At 36.1% G+C, this 26,078-nt stretch overlaps 1 protein-coding gene across 1 annotated transcript; it reads right to left on the bottom strand.

Annotated features, from left to right (window-relative positions):
• Positions 1-4,276: 4,276 nt before the first annotated feature.
• On the bottom strand, positions 4,277-25,215 carry LOC136026523 (V-type proton ATPase 21 kDa proteolipid subunit c''-like). Its single transcript, XM_065703182.1, has 5 exons — positions 25,049-25,215; positions 19,515-19,647; positions 8,767-8,914; positions 7,309-7,548; positions 4,277-4,414 (listed from the first exon to the last, which is right to left on the bottom strand). The coding sequence occupies exons 1-5, from the start codon at positions 25,113-25,115 to the stop codon at positions 4,382-4,384; spliced, it is 621 nt and encodes a 206-aa protein (XP_065559254.1). The 5' UTR covers positions 25,116-25,215; the 3' UTR covers positions 4,277-4,381.
• Positions 25,216-26,078: the final 863 nt, after the last annotated feature.

Below are 26,078 nucleotides of genomic sequence, written 5' to 3'. Positions count from 1 at the left end.
TGAAGACAGAAATAAGAAACATGGCGGCAAGACCATAAATACTGAAAAAAAATTATCTATGCTTAATTTAATATATTCGTTATTTGTATTTTCAACTTTCTTGTAAGCATTCTATTAAAATAATTTGCTTTTCTTTATTGTTTGATGCGACCTTCAATAATTGGTGCTTGCTTGAAATAATTTATTTCAATATGTCACCTATCCTGAAAATAGAAGGGTTGGCCTAAGTTAATTCCCTCACTAATTGTTCAACTTTTTTCAACTACGGTCGACTATTGAGACCTCCACCTCTTGCGAATGAGGGTGCATCCTTTAGAGTGATGGATCTTTGAGGGACATTTTTTTTTCAGTAATGCATTAGGAAACCAAGTAAGGAGCGACCCGGCTCAATAGCAAACGAAACTCTAAAAAACGGAATTTCGATGCTAAAAGATGTATCAGAAGAACCGGATTTTTATGCTGATTTTAAATATTTAAGTTTCATCAAATTTAGTCTTTGTCATCAAAAGTTACGAGCCTGAGAAAATTAGCCTTATTTTGGAAAATAGGAGAAAACACCCCCTAAAAGTCATAAGATCTTAACGAAAATCACACCATCGCATTCAGCGTATCAGAGAACCCTCTGGAAAAAATTTCAAGGTCCAATCTACAAAAATGTGAGATTTCGTATTTTTTTGCAGGAAGACAAATCACGGGTGCGTGTTTATTTGTTTGTTTTTTTTCCCAGGAGTCATCGTATCGAAAAAGTGGTCCTAGAGTGTTACAAGGAGGGCTCATTCTAACGGAAATGAAAAGTTCTAGTGCCCTTCTTAAGTGACCAAAAAAATTGGAGGGCACCTAGGCCCCCTCCCACGCTCATTTTTTCCCAAAGTCAACGAATTAAAATTTTGAGATAGCCATTTTGTTCCGCATAGTCGAAAACCATAATAACTATGTCCTGGGAGATAACTTACCACCCCCCCCCACAGCCCCTGGGGGAGGGGCTGCAAGTTACAAACTTTGACCAATGTTTACATACAGTAATGGTTATTGGGAATTGTACCGACGTTTTCAGGGGGATTTTTTGGTTTGGGTGTGGGATTCAGGGGAGGGGGCTATATGGGAGGATATTTCCTTTGAGGAATGTTTCATGGGGGAAGAGAAATTCAATGAAAAGGGCGCAGGATTTTCTAGCATTACTATTAAAAAAAAAAAAACAATGAAAATATAAACATGAAAAAGTTTTTTCAATTGCAAGTAAGGAGAAGCATTAAAACTTAAAACGAAGAGAGATTATTGCGTATATGAGGGGTTCTAAAAATACTTTAGCATAAAGAGCGACGTATTTAGGAGGAGATAAATACTTCGCTCTTTATGCTAAATAATTTTTAGTAATTTCAACTATTTGTTCTACGGCCTTTCTGATTCAGGTTTTTAAGTAACCGAAAAATTGGAGGGCAACTAGGCCTCCTTCCCCATCCCTCATTTCTCAAAATCGTCTGATCAAAACTAAGAGAAAGCCATTTAGCCAAAAAAAAGAATTAATATGCAAATTACATTTTAATAATTTATGTACGGAGTCAAAATCAGACACGCATTAATTCAAAAACTTTCAGAAATTAAATAAAAAAACAAGGTTTTTGAAATGAAAGTAAGGAGCGACATTAAAACTTAAAACGAACAGAACTTACTCCGTATTAGAAGGGGCTTTTCCTCCTCGACATCCCGCTCCTTGCGCTAAAGTTTGATTCTTTCTCGCAACTCTACTTTTTAAAACAATAAAAAACTTTAGCGTTTAGCGTCCTTACTTTCATTTCAAAAAGCTTGTTTTTTTTATTTAAAATACTTACAGAGCTAACCAAGAGTTATTGTCGAGTAAATTACGTGCCCACAAAACGATATTAAAAGACGAATTTTCTTCCCTGCAAAAACCTCAATGACATTTTTGTGCAGTCTCCGTGAACGTCGAACTGCTCTAAACCGCTCGATCTTTCTTTTACCGTCTCCCACCTCTTGTTCTTCAACGAGTCATTTTAAGCCCTAAAGTAGATGCAAAAGACTGAGCGTTGTCAAAAATAAGAGTGAAAGCAGGGGCTGCATCTAATCACATTGTCATTGTTCTGAAAAGAACAGTATTTGCGTGTCTACAAGCGCTAATCAAGTCACAGTCAACTGACTGAAGTCTTGCACAAGGCAACGCCAGGCTGAAAAGTTCCTTTACAACATAGAGACACATAATAGACTAATACTGGTTCACGACATCCAGCATTTGCAGCAATTTTGCAGACATTTTTGCGTTACTGTTTCCCTCTAAAATTCTAGAGAACGCAAAAGTGGTTGATAGAGCTCAAACAGACGCATAACTGAATCATGGCACTCGCCCTATCTTGTTTCGCAGAATCCAATCAGGTTCTATTTTCACGGATTCGACAAGTTCGTTGATTTATTTTTTCTTTCAGGTTTCGGGTTCCAAGTCGCTAAGTACCCTAGAAATCATAGACTTGCGATAGAGTTACGAAGAAATGCTCATAAAGCTGGAACAGAAGAGATAGACAAAATGACAAGGTTGAGACTACGTGCGCTACAGTGGACATAAACTGCCTCCGGATAGTGGCCCGAACACCCTTTAGATGGCTGCTCATCGCTATCACACCACCATATCCCATGGATAACCATCTTGTTTAGGTCATATCCCAAGACTCTCAAGAAAATGCAGAATTGACGAAGCGAAACCTCCTCTCGTTAGATTCGTAACTGGAACAAAACCAAGAAAATACTGCCGAAGTTTTCAAGCAGAGATGTAGGGGAAATAATTTGCTGCTATACATTGGAAACATTTGCCGTTTCATCAGCAAGTACAGAAAAGCAAAAAATTGTGTTTACTTTCTCGATGAAGGACTGTTAGGGAATTTCTATGCAAGCGGCAATAATACTATTTGGGGAATTGGAGAAATACACGTTTCATTTGCAGCTGCAGAAAGAACATGATTTGCCAGACTTTCGAAATCATGCCATGCCCTTTGTCACAAAAGAGGTCGAAATGACCATCATTTTGAGACGGTTCTGGATCCGTGATTCAAATAAGACCAGAACCGTTTATACCCAACAGAGATAAAGTTATCTCAGTTTTCTTTTCAGTTTTGTGAAACAATGTTTGCTGGTAACTTGCGTAGCCTCCAATTGGATCATTTCAGTTTCTTCGCTGATAAAGTAGCCTAAGCGTTGTTGACTGCCTTTGCCAGCTGTTCCGGACGAAAAGAGAAGACAGAATCAACAACAAGCGTTGTTCTCAGATGAAGAAAATGACATTTAGCTGAAGGGAATCAGCCCACCCAACACAAACCTAGACTTCCTTTTCCCAGGTGCTTGGAAAAGTGTATGAAATATCTTGAGTCCTTCTTTAGCAGACGAAGTTTGGACACTCCTTCAAACAACGATAATTTAGAGATAAATCGTTCAATGCGTTTGGAACCGAAGAAGACTGTGTAATAGTGTGCTGTGAAGTGAATTAATCGAGTTGACTGGAACATGAATCAAGTTTAGAAACATCAGAAAACACTTCCGTGTTACTTAGGCCCACAGGGGTAGTTGAACAATCCACAGACGCCCAGCGATGTCACCATCAGAAAAATCTATTCTTGAATGTTTAGGTGCAAAATACAAAGTTATATTTTTGACACTCAGAAACTAAACTGACTGAACAAAATGTCTTACAACCTCTTTGATGTGACAATTTACGGATTCAGAATTACAAGCGGCGCAACGTATGGCCCATTGACAACAGTGGATTAGTGATTATCAAGGTTCCTCTAAGCGAAAATTTGTTTACATGCATTTTTGTTACTTTCTTACAAGCAGGACATTTTTTTTTGGGGGGGGGGGGAAGAGGTATTAAACCAGCAACCCCTACCCCCTGGATACGACCTTGCAAAAGCTATTTAGAGTTAAGCCTACAATCCACCACTGGAAATTTGAAGTTTTTGCCTAGATGAAGTTCATTTGAATTTTTACATTAAACCGTAACCTTCAAAATGTTATAACTTTTGCAGTTTTACTTTGTTCTCCCCTTTGCCGTATGGAATATACACCTCCCCACCCTATCCTGTAGCCAGTCTTGTCAAGACACCTAAAACAGGAAGAAAAGTAGATTTTTTTTTTTTTAATTTATTGCGCGACATCACAAAATTAAAAAAAAAGTTTGACAGCTATCGACCATGTGATCGAAACACTTTTGACTGGAACAATAATTTTTTTGCCCAAAAATATCAATTTCACTTATAAACATTTAAAACCACAATTAATCAACATTGGCATGTAATTGCGAAACATCCAACTAATATTCGAAAAAAAAATTACAAACGCATGGAATGAGATAAACAACCATATGTTGTCAGGCTAGAGCCTACACCTTGTCGCCCATCTTTGCTTTCGAGGTCTGCAAAGAAAAAAAAAGACATTTGAGAATAGGAGTCTCTAAGATGCGTTCTACGGTCGTGAGTGGCTTTGAGACCTTTAGAAGCAGCCTAAAAATAATAATCAATTATAATTACATAATTAATATCATAGATCATAATTGATAATTAATAATACAAGATAGTAAATAAGATAAAAACAAAATTTTAAAGAATACGATTTATAGCATTTTTGCATGTCTGCACCAAATTAAATTAGGGATATAGATCCCTCTGTGAAAAAAAAATCACGTTTCTACGCATTTATACCAAGGAATTTGGCTACTATCATAAAAAGAAACGCATAATAACATTTTAGAGACGTGTTTTATATAAAACATAACCAAACCTGGTCTTTAGAATCGATCGCTTTAGTCGAAATCTTCGCATCTCTTACAGTCAGAGAAATAATAAAAAATGATTAAATAATCTTTTAAATCAGGAAACAACACCCCAAAGACGACTACTTTGGACTACCACTAATTTTTCACCCAAATTTTCCCGAGTAAAACCTAGTTTTTTCTAGATGTCCCCGAAAATTAACGGACATGAGTGCGACACAAAATACAAATAATTAATTTCGGGGAAATTTCGGAAAGCCCAATTTACTTTTTGAGAAATTCACGGGAATCTCTGAAAGCTGGGAGATAGGGGAAGCCCTGCTCAGAACACCTATAGATAGACAGTGGTAAGCCACAATGATTAATGTGAAGATCCTGACTCATAAACCGAACCCTGATAAATTTTATCCTGATGGCTCTACAAGAGAAAGAAGGAATTCTGAAGAACTCGAAAACTACTATTACTACTCAAGGCTGAGTCCAGGAGGGGGAGGGGGGTTAACATGTTTTAACCCCCTTCCCAACATTTTTGGTCGACTAATAAAAAGTAACAAAAATACATAAAAAAAAATTGATGCGTTTTGTGAATTTTTTTTACCCAGTCCCAACAAAATTCTGTATACGCTCTTGTTGCTACTATAAACAGCTAACTATAGCACTAAGCCACCTGAAGCCAACATAGCTACGCAAACACCTCGATCACTTCAATCTTTTCAATGGTTGACCCTTTACCCCTTCCAAGCGTCTCCACATTTGTTTTGAATAAAAAAAAAATTACCGAGTACCTGGTGTGGTCCTCTTGAGTATAATTTCTCTAAAAGATCTCTTATCGAAATTTGGAGCTGATATTCAGAATTATTCAGCCTATCAGGCTGAAGTTTACACATTAATTTTCAAAGATTTCTTTCAGAGCCTTCTTCTATTTCTATGAGACTTATGTTAACTTCAATCCTCTATTTTTTGATAACTGTGGTGACTGTAAGGAGCGACCTGGCTCAAAAGTAAATAAAACTCTAAAACTAGCAAATTTAGTAAGAACAGATCCATCAAAGGAATTAGCTTTTTATGTTAATTAGAAATATGTGAAGTTCATTCTGTTTATTGTTACCTATTAAAAGGAACGAGCCTGAGAAAATATGCATGTTTTTCGAAAAAGGGAGAAAACAACCCCAAAACCTAAGCCATCTTAATGAAAAAATTAATTGATAATGAATTAATGAAAAATATACTATTAGATTCAGCTTATTAGAGAACACTAATGTAGAGGTTTCAAGCTTCTATATATTTGTTTTTTGATTTCCCCAGGGGCGATCGTATTGAACGAATGATCCTAGGAGATTGAGAGAGGACTTATTTGACCGGGAATCAAAAGTTCTAGTCCGCTCTTAAAGTGACCAAACCTTATTGAAGGTCAACTAGCCCCCTCAGAGCCCCCTGTTTTTCCCCGAGGTCATTGGATAAAAATTTTGAGATAGTCATTTGATTCGGCATAGTTGAAAGGTCCAATAACTATACCTTTGAGGATGACATGACCCGCCATAGTCTCTGGGGAAAGGTATGTAAGTTAAGCAATTTGCTCATTTTTCCAATATAGTATTTGTCATGGAAAAACGTTTCCGTTGGAATTTTGCAGGGGAGATTTTACACAGGGATGGGGCTGGATGAGATTTCCTGACACTGAAAAACGGTCAGAAATTACATAGAATAACAAATCCATCAAATGAAAGTAAAGAGCAACATTAAAACTTAAAAAAAACAAAGAAACTATTCCGTACAGGAGGGGATTGTCCCTCCATTTGTTCTGGCTTTTTCGACGTTTTGTCAGAAATCATTAAGAAAGACTGCTCAAACATGCGGAACTGAACTTGAATAAGATATATTTTCGATATGTATATATATATATATATATATATATATATATATATATATATATATATATATATATATATATATATATATATATATATATATATATATATATATATATATATATATGTATGAAATAAAGAGCTCTAGTTCCAATTTAGGCTTTTTCTGTATCAAGTATGGAAAAATAAAATAACTGGTTGTTACCCATTGCCGGCAATGCTACCTAAGGATAAATACGCGTTAGGAGTGGTGGGATGAGGGAGTAATAGCCTCCTCGTATATACGATAACTTCTGCTCGTTTTAAGTTTTGGCATCACTCTTTACTTACTTTTATTTTTAATTGAAAGCTGTTCAAGGACAGGTTTTTATGTCATGATAATCTTACAGTTTCATTTTCAGGCTTTAATTCTAATTTTTCTGTAAACAGAAAAAAAAATATACTTGTTTTTGAAGGTAGAAATGTGGTTTTAGTTTTTTGTTTTACCTTTTTGCCATTTTCATCATAATCTTGTAGTTACTTTCCACCAGTTAAGTTTACAAAATTTAATCACTTTTTAATTATTTAATGACCTTTCAAGGCCAGTAGCCATGTTCAAAGACTACTTGTCTGATCAAAGAGATGCTAATGTAAACAAAAACAACAAAGAAAACAACAAGGGCCACTTACCATTAGAATTCCAACAATAAGTCCAAACAGTCCAATGGCACTACCAAAAATTTCAATAATCAGGATTTTAACAAAAAGTGAAGCATCAGCTGCATCTGCAAGTGCCGCACCAGACCCAACTATACCAACAGCAATTCCACAGAATAAATTCACAAGGCCGACGGTGAGGCCCGCACCAAACATGGCATAGCCAGCAAAGATGTTTCTTTCTAATATGTTTTCATCGCCAACCGTGTAAGTCTAAAATTACAATAAAAAAATGGTAAATAACAAATAAGACTCAAGCCAACAAACTTTTAAGCCAACGAAGAGGGATCCAGGTTATCGAAATAGCATATCGGCGATATCTCGGGAATGGTATGGAAGATTGCTTGGAATTTTTAGGCTGTTTCTGAGAAGGAAGGAGGAGAGTGGGGCAAGAAGACTTGAAATTAAGTGACGGAGGGAAGGAGCAAAGGCAAGAAATTACTGTCTTCGATCCACGAAAAGGGTCTTTAATATAAGCTCCTCCAAGACTTAGAATCTATTCACAGTTAAGTAACTAGGTAAACCTAAAGACCCTACATGTTACCATGTCATAAAAATAGCACATCTTAAAAACCTTACGAACGGTTTGGAAAAAAAAACAGAAACTCCCAGGGAGTTCTTTTTTTGTAGGTGGGGGAGGGATATGGACCTCAAATTGTAACTTAGGGGGAGGGGAAGAAAGTGGCTAAACATATTTTCCTTCAAATATTCCAAAAAAATTTTCACTTTAAGCCCCTATGGGACTAGAATCTATTCATGATAAATTAGAAACACAAATTGACTGACACTGTTCAGTATGATCCCCGGTGAACACAATACCATATCCGCCATATATCAAGAACGGCTCAAGAGATCGTGAATTCCACTTGTCTTAGGTTTAATGTAGCTCTTTATTTTATTTTGAAAAACAACTCTTGCAGATTTTTTTTTTTTTTATTAATGCATGAATAAGACCTTCCTGTTTACGTAGTGGTAAAAATATACTACACGTGTTATTTTCTTTTTGCACATATTCAAAAGTCTTTCTCTTTAGAAATTTTCTAGGAAGCATTCAGTCAGTTTTGATTTTAATCCTACATACTATCAAGGATAGCATATACGCGAATATTAATTTTTTATGCGTTTTTTATGCACAATGGAAGTTCCAAGAGGCGTTATGGAATTTTTACATCCTGTAGGAACTTAAATAAATCCCCCCCCCTCCAATTTTACTGAATTAATGGTACTCTTCAGACACTCGTGTCGAGGAAATGGGTCCTATCCCTAAAGTTAAAATTTTCGTACATAAAGCTAGTTTAGGTCTATGTACAAAAATGGAACAGAAACTCATATATTGCTTGGTAGCCTTTGCTTCACAAAAATTATCATCTTCACTTGGAACCTACATTAGTTTAATCATTAATAATCTGCTTCTCCATAGATTAAGCTTACCTCAACAACACCAGAAAGGACAATAGCGATAATCAGACCATAGATGGCAACCGCTTCGCAAAAAATGACAGATATTAGGTTTTTTGTCTTGATTCTAGGGGCCTTTACACCACCACCAACAATGCTAGCTCCAGTAGTGAAAATACCCCTAAAATAAATAAGAATCAAGCTGTAAATTAATAAAACTAAATCAGTCATTTAAAACTAAAGTCAGTATTTAAACTATTTCTTGACTCCCCCCCCCCTTTTTTTCCTTGAATCAACTCAAACCACTAACTTTTTAAACTAGTCAAAGCCAGCTTGTTAAAAAAAAATCCTCAAAACTCCTTCGTTACACTGCTACTGCTTAAGTTTCAAGTTATTGTTCGGCACGTGTGCCTGCTCAGTACGATCAAGTGTGGCGCAAAACAACACTGTTAGGTTATTGGTTGTCCTACAACTCCAGGGTTCAATATGGAATAATGCCAGCTTCTGGACTACAAGAGTCTTATACACGTTAGTTTATTGGTAGGCTACAACACAGTATACATCTTACATATTGTAATAGTTTGGTAGACCTCAGGTCTTTGATTCATGTACACAATATTTAGCTTTCTGCATGGATTAATGGTGGTCGATTTCATCTGTGCTTAAATGGAGAACCAGATTGGAATCATCTAAATCAAAATATGAAAAAGGCAATAGGCTATTTCTACACTAAACAAGTGTTTTTTTAAATACGTAGGTTTTTTTCTTTTCTTTATAAGCATTAGTAAATAGGGACGAACCCTAAAGATATTATATCGTTGGGTGGAGGTTGAGGGGCGACAATCTGGAACTGATATATTATTTTGTTAAGTAAGAGTTTTATATGCTTTTCAGAAAAGTTTTTTTTATCTTTGGGGTGGCATTTAAACTAATGCTGTCATTTTTTGGTATGTTGCATTAGCTTTAATATGTTCTTTGGAAATGTGTTTGAGCGACTCCATTCAACGCAGGTTAAGGAAAATTACACTTATAAAATCCCTTAACAACATCTCACCAGAGTTGACAGATACAAGGCATGCAAAATTACATATACTTGGTTAATTACCATAGTCAGATCAATGAATAGCATAAGTAAAGAAGGTATGGTGGCTGTCAAGGACATAGTTTCCAGACCTTTCAACTACACTGAACAAAATGGGTACCTGTAAATTTTGATTAGACATGTTTTGGGAATCGGCACGGGGGGAGGGGGCTTGTTGCTCTTCGATCACTTTTGACTTTTGAAGGGCACCAGCCCTTTCAATTTCTAATCGAATGGGCCCTTTTTGAAGTTTCTACGACAACAAATGGCAATCTCAAAAGTTCTTCAGATGCATCACGGGAAAATACGAGGTCTGGGGTGGGGGTTATCTAACCTTTGATCACACTGAATCTTAACAATGGCACTAGATCTTCTGATTATCATTCTAATGAGCCCAGTCCAAAATTTATACGATCACCCTTTCAATATATATCTTATATTCTCCCCAGGCATAACTTACAACCCTTAAACAGAGGGCTCTGGGGAGGTTGTCATACTCAAAGACATAATTTTTTGACCTATCAATTACGTTGAACAAAATGGCTATCTCAATTTTTATTGGTTGTGTTTGGGGAGATGAGGAGGCTTGGGAGGGCGGTTAGGGCAACCAATCACTTTCGACTATTAAAAAGAGTACTAGCCCTTTTAACTTCCAATTGAATGAGCTCTTTTCGAAGTTTCTATGATAACAAATGACAATCTCAAAATTTTTACCCGATCCATGTCAGGAAACAACTTGGTGTGTGTGGGGGGGGGGTATCACTCTTTGATTCCTCTGAATCTTTAAAAGGGCACTAGAGCATCTGATGTCCAATCCAATGACCCATTCCAGAGTTGTTACGATCATCCTTTCTATATATACCTTATATGCCCCCAGGGCATAAATTATAACCCTTGCCCTGAGGGCTGTGGGAGGGGGTAAGGGCGGTTGTCATCCTCAAAGACATAATTACAGGACCTTTTGATTACGTTAAACAAAATGGCCATACAAAATTTATATCATTATGTTAATGAGCGTCAGCCTTCCCTTATAGATACGACGCTGGGGACTAGAGGCAATTGTAGCAGCAGTGTTAGCATAAAAATATTCCCTATTTGATCATGTCCCTTATCATATCCTGAAAGTTCCAAATGAATATACTTAGTCATGCACCCTCCGATCACTTTGAATCTTCAAGAGGGCACTAGAACTTTTGATTAACAATCCAATGATCTTCCTCCGAAGTTTCTTCAATCACCCTTTCTACATAAGCCTTAAATACCCCAGGGCACAACTTTCAGCCCTTGCTCTGAAGGCTGCGAGGGGGCACTTTCAAAGACATAGTTTCTCGATCTTTCAACTATGTCCAATCCAAAATGGATATCTCAAAGTTTTGATCGAATATTTTTGAGGAAATGGTGGGCATGCGAGGGGGGTTAGTTGCCCCACAATCACTAGCCTTTTCAATTTCCAATCAAATGAGCCCTTTTCAAAGTTTCTACGATAGCTCCTCGATACGAAGTGCCCTCGACTAAAAAAAAATAATAATAACACGTTGTGCAAAAAAACATTGCTCTTTACTTAGGCAGCGCTGTAGCACTGCCTATGGTATTATTTTTTTTTCCTTTTTTTAGACCAGGGCACAACGCATCGAAAGGTTGTCATAGAAACTTCGAACAAGACTCATTCAATTGCAAGAGCTAGTGTCCTTTTGAACCGTCGAAAGTGATAGGTTGGCAAATAACACCCCTCCCACGCCCACAATTTCCCAAAACACATCCAATCAAAATTTTGAGATAGCCATTTTGTTCAGCTGAGTTGAAAGGTCCGAAAATTGTGTTTTTGGGGATAACCCCCCTCCTCAGCCCTCAGGACAGGGGTTGTAAATTATGTCCTGGGGGCATATAAGGTTTTAATAAAAAGGTGGTGGTATAAACTTCAAATGCCTCATTGGATTGGTATCAGAAGTTCTAGTGGCCTTTTTAAGGTTCAGAGTTATCACCAGCAGATAGCCTCCCCCCACACATGCACACCTCGTATTTTCCCAAAATATACCTGATTGACATTAGGAGATGGACATATGTAGTCACAGAAACTTTGAAAAAGGCTCATTCTATTGGAAATAGAAAGGTGTGGTGTCCTTTTTAATAGCCAAATGTGATTGGAGAGCAACAAGCCCCCCTTCCCGCGCCCATTAATTCCCAAACCACATATAATCATAATTTTAAGATAGCTATTTTGTTCAGCGTATTTGAAAGGTCTGGAAATTATGTTTTAAGGATAACAACCCCACCCCCAAAGCCCTCAGGGCAGGGGCTGTAAATTATGCCCTAGGGACATGTAAAGTTTCTTATAGAAAGGTTGGTGGTATAAATCTCGGAGATGGCTCATTGGATTGATATCAGGAGTTATAATGTCGTTTTTAAGGTTCAAAGTTATCGGACGGCAGATATCCCCCCACACTTCGTATTTTCCAACATGTATCTGATCGAAATTTTGAGATGGAAATATGTTTTAATAGAAACTTCGAAAACGGCTCATTCGATTGGAAATTGAAAAGGCAGGTGCCCTTTTTAATAGTCAAAAGCGATTGGAGGGCACCCAGCCCCCTCCACACCCATCAATTTCCAAAACACGTTTAATAAAAAATTTGAGATAGCCATTTGGTTCAGCGCAATTGAACGGTCTGGAGATCATGTTTTTGAGGATGACTACCCCCCCCCCCACAGCCCCTCAGCGCAAGGGTTATAAGTTATACCCCAAGGACATATAAGGTTTTTATGGAAAGGGTGGTCGTTTAAACTCCAAGGGGGCTCATTGGATTGCAAAGCAGATGTTCTAATGCCCTTTTTAAGTCAGATTGATTGGGGAGGAGGGGCAATCTCCCACGTCGTATTTTACCTGAATGTATCTGATAGAAATTTTTAGATGGCCATTCGTTCAAAAATAGTCAAAAGATCATATAATAAGGGCTTTGGGGTTGACAGAATCACCCAGATTCTGGGGGTAAGGTTGCAAGTTATACCCTAGGGGCATATGGGGTTTTTGCGGAAGGAGTGGTTGTGTGAACTTTAGAGAAGGCTGATTTGATTAGAATAATGCATAGGTCTAGTTCCCTTTTAAGAGTCAAACATGATGGAGAGCAACTAGCCCTCCTTCCTCCCTGACATTCTCTTTTCTCGAAACACATTCAATTGAAATATTCTGATAGCCATTTTGTTACCAATAGTCCAAAATCATATGACCATATCTTTGGAGTGGACATAATCCTCAAGATCTTATGGGCAAGAGTTGTAAGTTATGCCCCAGGGTATATAAGATTTTTATGGAACAGGTGGTCGCATAAACTTAGGATCGGATGGAGCTCATTTGATTCGAAGTTGGAAGTTTTAGCACCCTTTTTAAGAATCAAAAATGAATGGGGGGGGGCAATCAGCCCCCCCCCCAAGCCTATAATTCCCCAAAACATATCAGACTGAAATTTTAAGAGAACTCATTTGTTCAGTATTGTAATAAAGTCCAGTAATTACATCTTTTGGGATGTCAACTTTCCCACAGTCCTCAGTTCAAGGGCTGAAAGTTAAGCAATTCGTTCATTGTTTACATATAGTACATATTATCGAGAAAGGTACAAGTGTTTGAACTTTACTTTCCAAGAAGGCAAAGGACATTGAGGTGAGGCTTTCAGAGAATGTTGAGGGGAATGTTGAACTAAATCAGAACACGTTATGTGTGTACGGATTGTCAAAAGAGTGTAACACAGGAATAGCTAAGTATATTAATTTGAAAAATTTAGGAAATGACAAGGGAGATGATCAAAGAGGCAAAATTTGCATACTACCAATACTACTACAACTACCTCCACTACTACTACCACACTACTCCATTTACGACATTAAGTGGAAATTTGAACTAAATCAAAATACGCTATCTGCATACGCACTGTCAAAAAAGAATATCTTAAGAATTGATTTGGAGCTTTTAGAGAATACTTATAGGGGAAGATCATCTCACCAAAAGGCAATATGCACACACAACTGCTAACACTACTATTACAGCTACATTTTAATATTGCTTCTACTTGTATTGCAACGTTGTTGTCCTACATTGTATTGTAAGGCTAAGACCATTGAGATGAAAGTTTCAAGAAGAAAAAGAACATCAAGATTATCAAAAGGACATATCAGCAATGGCTAATTGTATTAAGTTGAAACTTCCTGGACATGATGAGAGGGATATTCTACTGGCCGAAAGGCAATATGTTAATACTACTGCTGCTGGTTGTATTACCGCCATTCAATACTACTACTAGTAATGTCAATACTCCTACTGTGACTACTATTAAAACTATGCCTAAGGGTATGAAGGTGAAACTTTCAAAGAATTTTGAGGGGGGATGGTGAACTAAATCACAAAACACCGTCTGAATGCAGGTTGTCAAAAGCGTGTAACAGCAGTATCTTAGGAACAGTTTTGTGTGTGAAGTTGAAACTAACAGGGTTTGTTGTGAGGGATGCTGAACTAATCAAAAGAAAATATTTGCATCCTCATGCTAATGCTTCTACTCATATTAATTATACTGCTTCTACTACTACTGCTATTAAAACTAAGGATATTAAGGCAAAAAATTTGGGATATATAGAAACTGTATGGAACCAATTCAAAACACACAATGCATAAACAGGTTGTCAAACGGACGACGCTGACAATTGGGGTATCCGTAATTTTATGGATACCCCATCAATTTATTTGAAACCATTTCAAAGAAAAGACGAAAAAAGGCAGAATAGAAGTCATAATTTCAACAAATCCTAACAGATATCATCCCATTGATGGATGAGAAGAAACTTTTCACTGTTCTACCCTACATTCCAAAACTGAGAGACAAACTGAAAAGAATCCCCAAAAAACATAAAATTAATGTCACCTTAAAACATTCTAATAAAATACAGAGCTTTTTCAACAGTAGGAAAGATAAAAACCACCTCCATTCTGGGAAGTGGTGTTTATAGAACTCCCCGTTCTTGTGACCTTTTTATACTGGAAGAACCCAACAGCAACTAGGGGGAGGTTATTAGAACATAGCACTTCAGTAGACAAGGCCATGAGGTTACACCAAAGGCCTGAGATTTTGATTCCGTCTTGAGTCAATATTTGTAGGATAGTCTGCACCATTTCCTCTTTCGACAGCACCTCCATTATTGCCCCGTTAAAGTCTCTTGCAAGTTTTCAGGGAAGCAGTTGAGACAAAAAAGCACATATACCAAAAGGTTGCTCGCAATAGAGACACGGGAGAAACTTCTCTAAGTCCCATTTATGACAAAATCATTAATTCTGATCATTTTCACATAAATCCACAAATTTTTGTTGCACAATCAAATAAAATATCTGATAATAATCTACCTAGAAAGCGACTAGCCTTTAAGAGTGCTGTAAGCAAGATGAAATAGTGAAATGTCATTTAGACTTGTGGTTTTTATTCAGTTACCCTTTCACCGTTACTGAGAAAGGGTCATCATATTTTAGTTCTGTGTTTTGTTTAAGGTTTGCATATTTTTTTTTTTTTTTATCAGTTTATTCTGCATTAAGGATGGTCAAGCGGTCAGATGAGTCACCGGTTAAGATGGTCAGATGATTTTCAATTTTTTCACTGACTCTTAATCGTCCTCGTTCTTCTTTTCTTTGCGATTTTGTATTTGTCATGATTAGCCAGTGTGGTCTCAAAAATTATTTATATAAAGAACAACTTATATTACTAAGTTAAGCCTTTAAGAGTAAGACCTTTCAGGAGGATTTTGAACTAGCCAGAAGGCACTATGTGTATACTTTTAATACTTAATCTTTCTGGAATGGTATTAAGTTTTATTTTTCATCTTAACTTCAAAAGTTGTAAAATTAAATTAAAACAAGAGCCAAGAGCTCATATGGCACTTGTGACAAGGTTGGAAGAGCTAAGAGCCAAGAGCTCATATGGCGCCTGTGACGAGGTCGAAACTTAAAATTAGACTCGGTACTAGAGTTATCGATTTTGCTATTGTTCGTTTATTGGCAATTATTACAAAGATAAACTTGAAAATACAGTGTTCCTGTACCCCCAAATGTCACCGGATCCGGTCGGGATTTAAAATAATAAGAGCTCTGAGACACGAGGTCCTTCTAAACAGTAAATTTCATCAAGATCCGATTACCCGTTCGTGAGTTAAAAATACCTCATTTTTTCTAATTTTTTCGAATTAACCATTCTTCCACTCCCCCCCCCCCCCCAGATGGTCGAGTCGAGGAAGCGACTATTTCTAATTTAACCTGGTCCGGTCCCTGATACGCCTGCCAACTTTCATTAATCGCTATATTTATCACGTATTTAGTTAAGGCAAAAATTAGGGTAGTCCGAGATTCGAACCCGAGACATCACAAACCCTGAGCGAGAATCATCACCCTAGACTAGCAAGCCAAATTTAAGAAAAATAATCTTTTGTTTTATCGGCAAATAAAATTCTTCTTAACTATCTCATTCACCCCCCCCCCCCAGAGGGTCGAATCAGGGAAGAGACTATTTCTAATCTGGTCTGGACCCTGATACGCCAGCCAACTTTCATCATCCTAGCTTATCTGGAATTGATGCCTGAACTAGCGAAATCGGGACCGACAGACACAGCGACCGACGTACAGGAATTGCGATATGTCACTTCGTGAATACCAAGTGCCATAGAAATAGTTTTTGTGTCAGGATTAAAAGCAAGAGCTATGAGTTCATATGACACATGTGACGAGGTCGGAAGAGACAAGAGCTCATATGGCATGAGCTCTAGCAAAATTTTAAGAATCAACAGATTGGTTTAAAAGGAAAATCAGAGGCTTAATGCCGGTTGGGGTGTAAAATAAGAGCTCTGAGACACGAGGTCCTTCTAAATGCCAAATTTCAATAAAACCATTCGTAAGTTAAAAATACCTCGGTTTTTCTAATTTTCCCTCTCCCTTCAGCGCCCCAGAAGGTCGAATCTGGGTAAACGACTTATCAAGTCAATTTGTGCAGGTCCCTGACACGCCTACCAATTTTCATCGTCCTAGTACGTCCAGAAGCACCGAATTCGCCAAATCACTGGAACCCCCTAACTCTCCCAAAGAGAGCGGATCCAGTCCGGTTACGTCAATCACGTATCTACGAAATTTGATTATTCTACCCACCAAGTTTCATCTCGATCTTTCCACTCTAAACGTTTTCCAAGATTTTCGGTACCCCCTTTTAACTTACTCGTTCGTAAGTTAAAAATACCATAAATTTTTCTAATTTTTCCAAATTAACACCCCTCCCCCAACTCCCCCAAAGAGAGCAGATTCAGTCCGCTTATGTCAGTCACATATCTAGGACTTGTGCATATTCTTCCCATCAAGTTTCATCCCGATCTCTCCACTCTAAGCGTTTTCTAAGATTTCCACTCTTCACCCCAACTCTGTTTTCCCCATTCCCCCCCCCCTGTCCCCGGATCCAATTCAAATTGAAAACAGAGCATCTGAGACATAAGATCTTTCTATATATCAAGTTCCATTAAGATCCAAATACCCATTCGTAAGATAAAGCTACCTCAATTTTCACGTTTTCCAAGACTTCCGGTTTCCTCCTCCAATTCCCCCCAATTTCACCAGATCTGGTCGGGATTTAAAATAAGAGCTTTGAGATATAGGTTCCTTTTAAATTTCATTAGGATCTGATCACTCGGTCGTAAGTTAAAAATACCTCATTTTTTCGAATTGTCCCACCAAGTTTCATCCTGATACCTCCACTCTCAGGGCTTTCCAAGATTTCTGGTTTCCCCCTCCAACTCCTCCCAATGTCACCGGATCCAGTCGGATTTAAAATAAGAGCTCTGAGACACGATATCCTTCTAAATATCAAATTTCATTAAGATCCCGTCATCTGTTTGTAAGTTAAAAATACCACATTTTTTCTAATTTTTCCGAATTAATCGTCCCCCCTACTCCCTCCCAGATGATCGAATCGGGGAACCAACTATTTCTAATTTTATCTGGTCTGGTTCCTGATAGGCCTGCCAAATTTAATCATCCTAGCTTATCTGGAAGTGGTCAAACTAGCAAAACTAGGACAGACAGACCAACAGAAATTACAATCGCTGTATGTCACTTGGTAAATACCAAGTGCCGCAAAAACCCAAACTATGGAATCCTATAGAAAAAAACTTTAAAATATATACCATTTCTTCCATGAAAAGGACTATGTCAACAAAAAGCAAACATAAATTAATTTAAGAAAAAAGCTCTTTTCTAGAAAACAAGTTTCTCGAAGATAGGTAAAGAGCTCCATCAAGCCAAAACGAGCAGAAATAAAATAACCAAGGCGTTAAATTCTTAGTGTTTATAATTCATTGGATTCTGTTCTAAGAAGCCATGCTTTTGATAACCCCAGCCATACAATACATTTTGAAAACTCCTCCCTAATTAGCAATTACTTGGGTATTAACAAGTCTTTCATGAGGGAGTAGAAACAAAAAACTCAAGGTAAAAACAATATGTCTTTAAATAGGAACTGGGGGAGTACTTACCTAATACTTTAAACACAAGTTTAATTAAAACAAAAAATTGACAAATCGTATGACAAAACCAATATCCAATAACAATGAACCTGTTACAAAAAGAACTTTTTAGGTTAGCTGCTAAAAAATTAAGAATAAAATTAAAAACATTATTGATTTGCATCTACCTGATTGAATTGCCTTGTTTTGTATTGTTTTATTTATCAGTCGTGGTTGAATTTTGTTGAAGTAAAGATCCTGGGACTGTTTTAATTTCAGTTTTAAAGATTGGATTTTATGGAATATTATATATGGAGCTGAAATGTTCATTTTAGATTTGAAAAAAATCCTAATTTCTTGGAAACTCCCTATTATTTCACTTGTTATTTGTTTTTACAATTTCAAAAATCTTGGAGATTTAGAAAGGAATGGAGACAAATGAAGCCCCTGTTTCCTGAAAAAAGGATTGTTCAAAAGAACTCTAGAATGCAATGGTAAGATCTTAGAACAAGAATCCAAAATTTAATATTAATTCATAGCAACTGTAGAGATGAAAGAGCTAGCCATTCTTCAATGGAATTAAACAAACAATCTTCTTGTTTAAACTATTTAATTATAGTTGCTTAGGTAGTTCTTAATTATTTCATCCCTCAAGATTTGCTGTACTGTCAGTGATACAGATTTCCACACAAACACTATATATACATTTTAAGGTGATTTGTATTTGAGATATGAGGAATGAATTTGCCTGCATATGATTTTATGATGTGCCCTAGACATAAATTGAAAATTATCCTTTCTAAAACATTTCAGCAAAACACAAAAAGAAAACTATTAAGGGTTCTTAGAAATAAAATTTAAATACTAAAAAAAGATTGAGACAATAAAAAAATCAGATTAAGTTGCATTCTTTTTTATACCATCATAATGTTTAAAATCTCCCCTCCCCTTCCTTCCAAAAACAAAGAATAAAATATGTGTTGAAAACAAAGTGACAATTGCCATATTTCTTGAAATGAAAATTACCAAAAAAAAAAAAAATAAACTGGACAAGTAATATTTTTAAGCTGAAAAACTATCAGACAATGCAATACTAGGGTGAAAGAGCCAGAGAGAGGCACATGGGAGGAGAGATAGAGCAAGAAAGATAGAGAGTGAATGTGTGTGTGTGTGAGAGAGAGAAAAGTCTTACAATGCAGCTCCAATTACAGACAAGAAAACTGACAATGCCACACCTACTGCAGACCACATATATGGGGACACTTCTGACAGAAACCATCCTACATCAATCCTTTCTCCTTGACCAGTTAATATGTAATATAAAGCTGGAAAATAAAATTATATTATTAGGATAGAGAGCAGGAAACCTATATGGTATTTAAACACCATAAGTGAAAATACATAATATGAACTTGTATGGTTGGTAGCCTATAAGGTTCCAGCCTATGCGTCTATGTGTCTAAGCTATCTTTATATGATTATAGCTTGCCAATAGTTATGCAAAATGAATACAGAAAAAAGATTCAGCCAAATTTAAGCATGATTAGTATAAATTGATAAGATGTACTAAGAAGTGTCTACAAACTATATAATCACAAAAAAAGGATTTGTAAAAATATATTTCATATCAAAACTTAAAAAAAATATATATCATTTAATTACTTTCTCATCACCAGTGCCCAAGTGAATTTTAAGCACTTGGTGTTTGCAGTGCCAGAAACAAGTATTTTACTTATATAATTTATGTTTGTTTTCACTGATATACCTTGTATTATTACAAATACGAAGGGGGATAGAGCCCCCTCAATCACCACCCTCTAATCTAAAATTGAGCTTCAACCAAAACAGTGCTATGATATAAAGATAATTTGTAGATAAAGATAAGTTGGTCCAGTTATCCTTTTGATATACTTTTAGGATGCAAATTAAGCAAGAAATTGCTATCCTGAAGAAGGGGGAATGTATTTTGAAGAATACTGAACAATTCTATGAACTGGTTCGAATGATTTTTTTCTTTAAACAAATACATTATTTTCAGGACATATTTTGTATACTCAGCTCAATTGACACTGACTGGGCATTTAAATACATATCTAAATACTTTCTATGTACTTTAAATACACCAGTAGTATTTAAAATACATATATTTAAGTACTATTTTCCATGTATTTGAAATACAAAATACTTTAAACACAGTGCCATACAATACCAATAAATGCACACCACAATGCCACACACATTATCCTGCCATAACATGACAAATTGCATGCGACCAGTAGATGTCATTCCATTCCATTTCAAGAGGGAGCCCAAAAAACAGACACATAAATGCACAACCTGTGGCAAGAACTTAGATGTAGATTTATGTGCAATGAACTGAAGCCTCTGGATATGCATTGATTGCCTGGAAATATCAAGAGGCAGAATACTCTCTACAAACTAAAATGACATGGCGAGTCAGCTATGAGTGGAAACACCCAGTTTGGAAAGGTAACCTACAAGTGACAGATGGGAATCTTTGGACAATACTTAACAGATTATGGACAAGACTCTCAAACCATTCCAGTCAACTCTCAGTATAGTAAAAGAACTGGCTACCAAAGTTAAAAATTCAGTGAAGGAAATGTTTGCCAAGCTGCAAGACCAGCTAACCACGTTTTGGAAGTGATGAAAGTCAATTGGTGACTCTTGAACAGCATCCCTTGTTTGACCAGGCTGCAGTCCAGAACTTGGTTGAGTCAGAGATTGAGATGTTGAAAAATGATCTTTAGATGCAGCCTGAAACCAAAGTCAGACAGATGACTACACAAAATGAATACCATACGTATTGAAAACTAAAAATCATCGTTTTCGGTGTTCCTTCTAAGTCAAGTGATAATACATTAAAGATGTCTTACAGGTGATTATGGATTGTGGTCAGCACACCCAAGGCCAAGTTAGAACCATCAGCACCAAAAACAAACCTGTTCCAGTATTGCTCTCAGTCCCAAATTTCAAAACTAAGAAACAGATCCTACAAAAGTATTACAAAAGAAAAGGGTCAGGGACAATTCAGTTCTGTAACAATGTCTCCAAGACCAACCATAAGAAAAGAGTAAAGCTATACAAGAGGTTTCAGGATACAGATTGATGATCAACCTTTCCACAGATGACAACAAAAGAAGAGTAGCCATATATGTACACAATAAAAGTTCTTAAGCTGAACTGGCCAGCCATGACAACAAACAACAAAGAGAGATTAAACTCAACAAAAAGCAACATCAAACGAGACCCCAGCCAGTAGAGAGAAAAGACTAAAATAATGCATATATTTGGCTGTATCTAAACTAGGCGTCCTCAGCGTAAGATAAAAAGAAAAAAACACTAAACTAAAAACAAATAAAACCACCACCAATAATAACAAATATAATTGTCGTTACTGATCCATGTAGGGAAAAGAAGCTATTAGTTACTAAAATGAGAACATCCAAGCAACTGAGGAAAAAATATAAGATTTTAAACTGAGTTAAAAAATTCTGCTGTGAAATAATCCTCTTGTTAGCTAATATTGAAGCAACTCTTTTTGGTCCAGCAAGTAATCTTGCCTCCTGGTGATTATTTCAAATTGGGTCAATGTTTAAATATCCTGTGTCTCTATTTATTGAAAGATTAGCAAAGACATGATTTTTATTTTCTGTAACCTACCTTGCCCACTGGAAAAAAATCCGATCATTAGGAATAGCTTTGGTCTCATCAAATTGTAAAAAATGTTCAGGATGAAACAATGTATGTTCAGCCAGAGCTGAAACAAAAGTTTCAGAGGCTTTCTTAATTCTAGGGTTTTTTCAAATGAATTGTGATTCTCAATAAATCTTTCAATAAATAGTTGGTGAGTTCTACCAACATAAAACTTTCCACAAGAACAAGGAATTTTACACACCATGCTAACTAAATATCCCCAGGTTAAATTCTTCCCAGAATTAAGGAAACTACCAAATGGTCTCACTTATTGAAAGTTTAACAGGGTTATTGACCTTAAATTTACCTTAAATTAGAACTTGGAGTAACCTAAGGATTTCCTTCTTGTAGGCTCTGTAAAGAATTAAAGACAAGTTGAAGACTCATGGGCAGCCTAATCATATTTCCACTCTATATTTCTTATATTTCACCATATTCATCACCCTATTCAGTATCCACTCTTGATTTGAAAGTGTCAAGCCAAGTTGTAGAGACAGCCTATTCTGACAGTATATTCCAATGGCTGGTGACTCTGTTAGAAAAGAACTGATTTCTTTGGAGGAGTCTGCATGACATCTTAGACAGTTTCTTTGAGTGACATGTGGTAGAAGAGGTGGCAGCAAACAAGAATAAATTAGGGACACTGTTTGTCAAAATAAGTTTAAAGGCAGTTATGACATCCCCATGTTTGCACCTATATGTTAGGCTTGGTAGTTTGAGGTGATGAATATGTTTGCAATAGGGGACTGTTTGGAATTTGCTAATCAATTTTGTTGCTCACCTTTAGGACTGCTTCTAGGATGAGCTTGTCTTTTTTGCAAAAAGGGGATGCAAGTGTAGTTATAAAAGATGCCACTGTCAGCAATATGAAGTGATGCATTTGGCAAAAGCTCCTTCATGTATGTTAAGTTTTTATCATTCTGTACAAAAAGGTATCTCATTCTCTCTTTTAAGAGGGTTCTCTGTTATGTCTAGAGACACATGCCTGCCTTTAAAAGCCTTCCTTAGAGATTATCCCTCTTCATAGGAGAAAGCAGTAAATATTGAGCAGTTCATATAATTGACCTAAAAACAAAGTGAATATACCCCTATATACCAGTTTTATGCTCTTTCTGAAAATAATAATTAATTTTTTTGTTGAAATTCAGTTTATGTGTTTTTGGACTCTTGAAAAGTACAATTTTTTCTATTGTTTTATATATATATATATATAATAAGGTACAAGATATTGGTTTCAAATTTAAGATTTCATTATCAAATTCATTTTATTAAAGTTATATAGTTTATAAGCATTGACTTGTCATAATTAAGTTAAAAAAAATTAAAAAACAATTTCTCTATTTCTCTATCCACCATGTTTCATCTGCTGGCTTAGATATTTTGGACATACAGGGGAAACAGCAGTTTTTAAGCTGCCTAATAGAATACTCAAAACAAAAACATAAACAAAAAAAGCCTACTTTTTACATCATACTTTCAAGTTTTAGTGGCCAATTTAAGTAGGTCTAAGTATGTATTTTAGTATTTCAATGTAAATAGTCTATATAATTAGTAATGTATTTGGAAATAGCCTATTAAGCAGTAAAATTTAGTTAATTTACTTCTTGCTATCTCAGATAGGGTTTAGGTTAGGCAAATGAAACTTTCAGGGATGAATCTACAGACTAAAGTATGTCCCAGGAAGATATTTTGAAGCAACATCCTCTACTCCTTCTCCCTCTAGAGGGTCCTGACCTTTGATGACCTTTAAAAATATGTGTGTTATAAAAGTGAAACCTTGCAAAATATATCTTCTGCTTAATTGAAGTATAACAAAATTGTTTTCAGCTTCATAACTTTGCTCAATTCCATTTTATAAGGTTTTAAAGATATGCAAGTACATTTCCTAATTTAAAAGAAAAACATTGATATGGCTCAAAATTCTACTCAAATAACAGGAATTGCATTTTCAGAACTAAAGGCAGAAAAAAAGCAAATAGTAACTGAAAATTAAGGTAAAATTTTTGTTTTGTCAAAATTTCAATAGGTTTAGACCTGTCATGTAGGCAAATTTCAGGGCCCTTTTGAGGGTGAAGGAGTGGAGGTGGGTGCTTTAAAATATCTTCCTGGGACACACTTTAGTCTGTATTCATCCCTGAAAGTTTCATTTTCCTAACCTAAATCATTTCCAAGATAGCAAGAAGTCAATTAACTAGAATTTTACCAAAAACTCAAAACAAAAACATAAACAAAAAAAACCTACTTTTTATATCATACTTTCAAGTTTTAGTGGCCAATTTGGGTAGATCTAAGTATGTATTTTAGTATTTCAATGTAAATAGTCTATATAATTAGTAATGTATTTGGAAATAGCCTATTAGGCAGTAAAATTCTAGTTAATTTACTTCTTGCTGTCTCAGAAAGGGTTTAGGTTAGGAAAATGAAACTTGGGACAAATCTACAGACTAAAGTATGTCTGGGAAGGTATTTTGAAGTACTTACCTCTACTCCCTCTCCCTCTCAAGGGTCCTGACCTTTAAAAATATGTGTGTTATAAAAGTGAAACCTTGCAAAATAGATCTTCTGCTTGAATGAAGTACAACAAAATTGTTTTCACCTTCACAACTTTGCTCAATCCAAATTTATAAGGTTCTAAAGATATGCAAATAGGCTATATTTCATCCCTGAAAGTTTCATTTTCCTAACCTAACCCCTTTCCAAGATAGGCCTAGCCAAAAGTCACTAAACTAGAATTTTACCATAAAATATCCAAATTACAACTATATCACCCAAATCTGCTGGTAATAATAATCAGCTAGCCAATAGAATTCACTGACCCACCAGCATGTTGGCTAGTGATGCCTTCAACTACCTTGTGGGGGAAGTAATGTGTATCATAGCAGAACTATATTTGAAAAGAACAGAATACAATGAAATGTTGTCATTATAGTTTCCTCAACAATTTGAGCATAGCTTAACTATAATTAATCTGTTTAGAAACAGGAAATAAAAGGTTCTAGATTGGCTCACCAATTACAGTTAGCCCTGTGAGTGCAACTCCACCGAGAGAATAGCTAGAAGTGGCCGCATATCCCATTCCTTAAGAGATGAATAGAACAACCGTTTACAATTTAGTAGGGTGCCCTTTAAGAATTCCTGTCCAAAAATCCCGTGACAGATATTTATTCTGTCTCTTCTTAAATACGTTTAACGGCGTCATCTACCTTTCAGAAAATGATTTCGTTATCGTTTTCAAAAGGTATAACTAAATAGTGGCGATTTGATTGTTGGTTGAATTAAATTTCATTGGAATAAACTCGTTTCTTCAATATATATTGTAATATCGATTGAAGTAAAAATACATATTTTGCCTCTTAAGCCTTAAAATATTTCTGTCAGTAGTCCTTAATAAAATGTTTCGCTTAGACTTTAAATTGACAATTTATGATAAAGAACGAACTCTAGTCCCAAGTAACTAATTTAATCACGAAGAGAAAGAGCTAAGGCATAAACTTACATGGTAGCATAAATAATCAAACAGTTCGTGGTAATGAACTGTAGTAAGAAGCGACCCAGCTCAATAGTAACCAAACTCTAAAAAACGAAATTTGGTACCAATAGTTACGTCAAAACAATTGCATTTTTATACTGATTTTAAATACATAAGTTTTATCAAGTTTAGTCTTACCCATCAAAAGTGAAGAGCCTGGGAAAAATTGCCTTATTTTAGAAAATTAGGGGAAACACCCCCTAAAAGTCATAAAATCTTAACGAAAATCACATCATCAGATTCAGCGTATCAGAGAACCCTGCTGTGGAAGTTTCAAGCTCCTGTCTACAAAAATGTGGCATCCTGTATTTTTTTTTCCAGAAGACAGATCACGGATGCGTTTTATTTTTTTTTGTGTGTGTTTGTGTTTTTTTTTCCATGGGTAATCTCGTTGACCCAGTAGCCCTATATTGTCGCAAGAGGGCTCATTCTAACCGAAATAAGTTCTACTGCCCTTTTTAAGTGACCAAAAAACTGGAGAGCATCAAAGCCCCCTCCCGCGTATATTTT

This window comes from Artemia franciscana, chromosome 4, assembly GCF_032884065.1.
Source record: "Artemia franciscana chromosome 4, ASM3288406v1, whole genome shotgun sequence".
Classification (NCBI taxonomy): domain Eukaryota; kingdom Metazoa; phylum Arthropoda; class Branchiopoda; order Anostraca; family Artemiidae; genus Artemia; species Artemia franciscana.
This window is presented reverse-complemented; position numbering and strand designations above follow the sequence as displayed.

Coding starts and splice junctions, on each gene's coding strand:
- LOC136026523 (XM_065703182.1), bottom strand. CDS start 25,115: ATGGGATATGCGGCCACTTCTAGCTATTCTCTCGGTGGAGTTGCACTC. Junction 19,648..25,048: donor CACAGGGCTAACTGTAATTG/GTGAGCCAATCT, acceptor TTTATTTTCCAG/CTTTATATTACATATTAACT. Junction 4,415..7,308: donor TTATTGTTGGAATTCTAATG/GTAAGTGGCCCT, acceptor TTTTCTTTGCAG/ACCTCGAAAGCAAAGATGGG.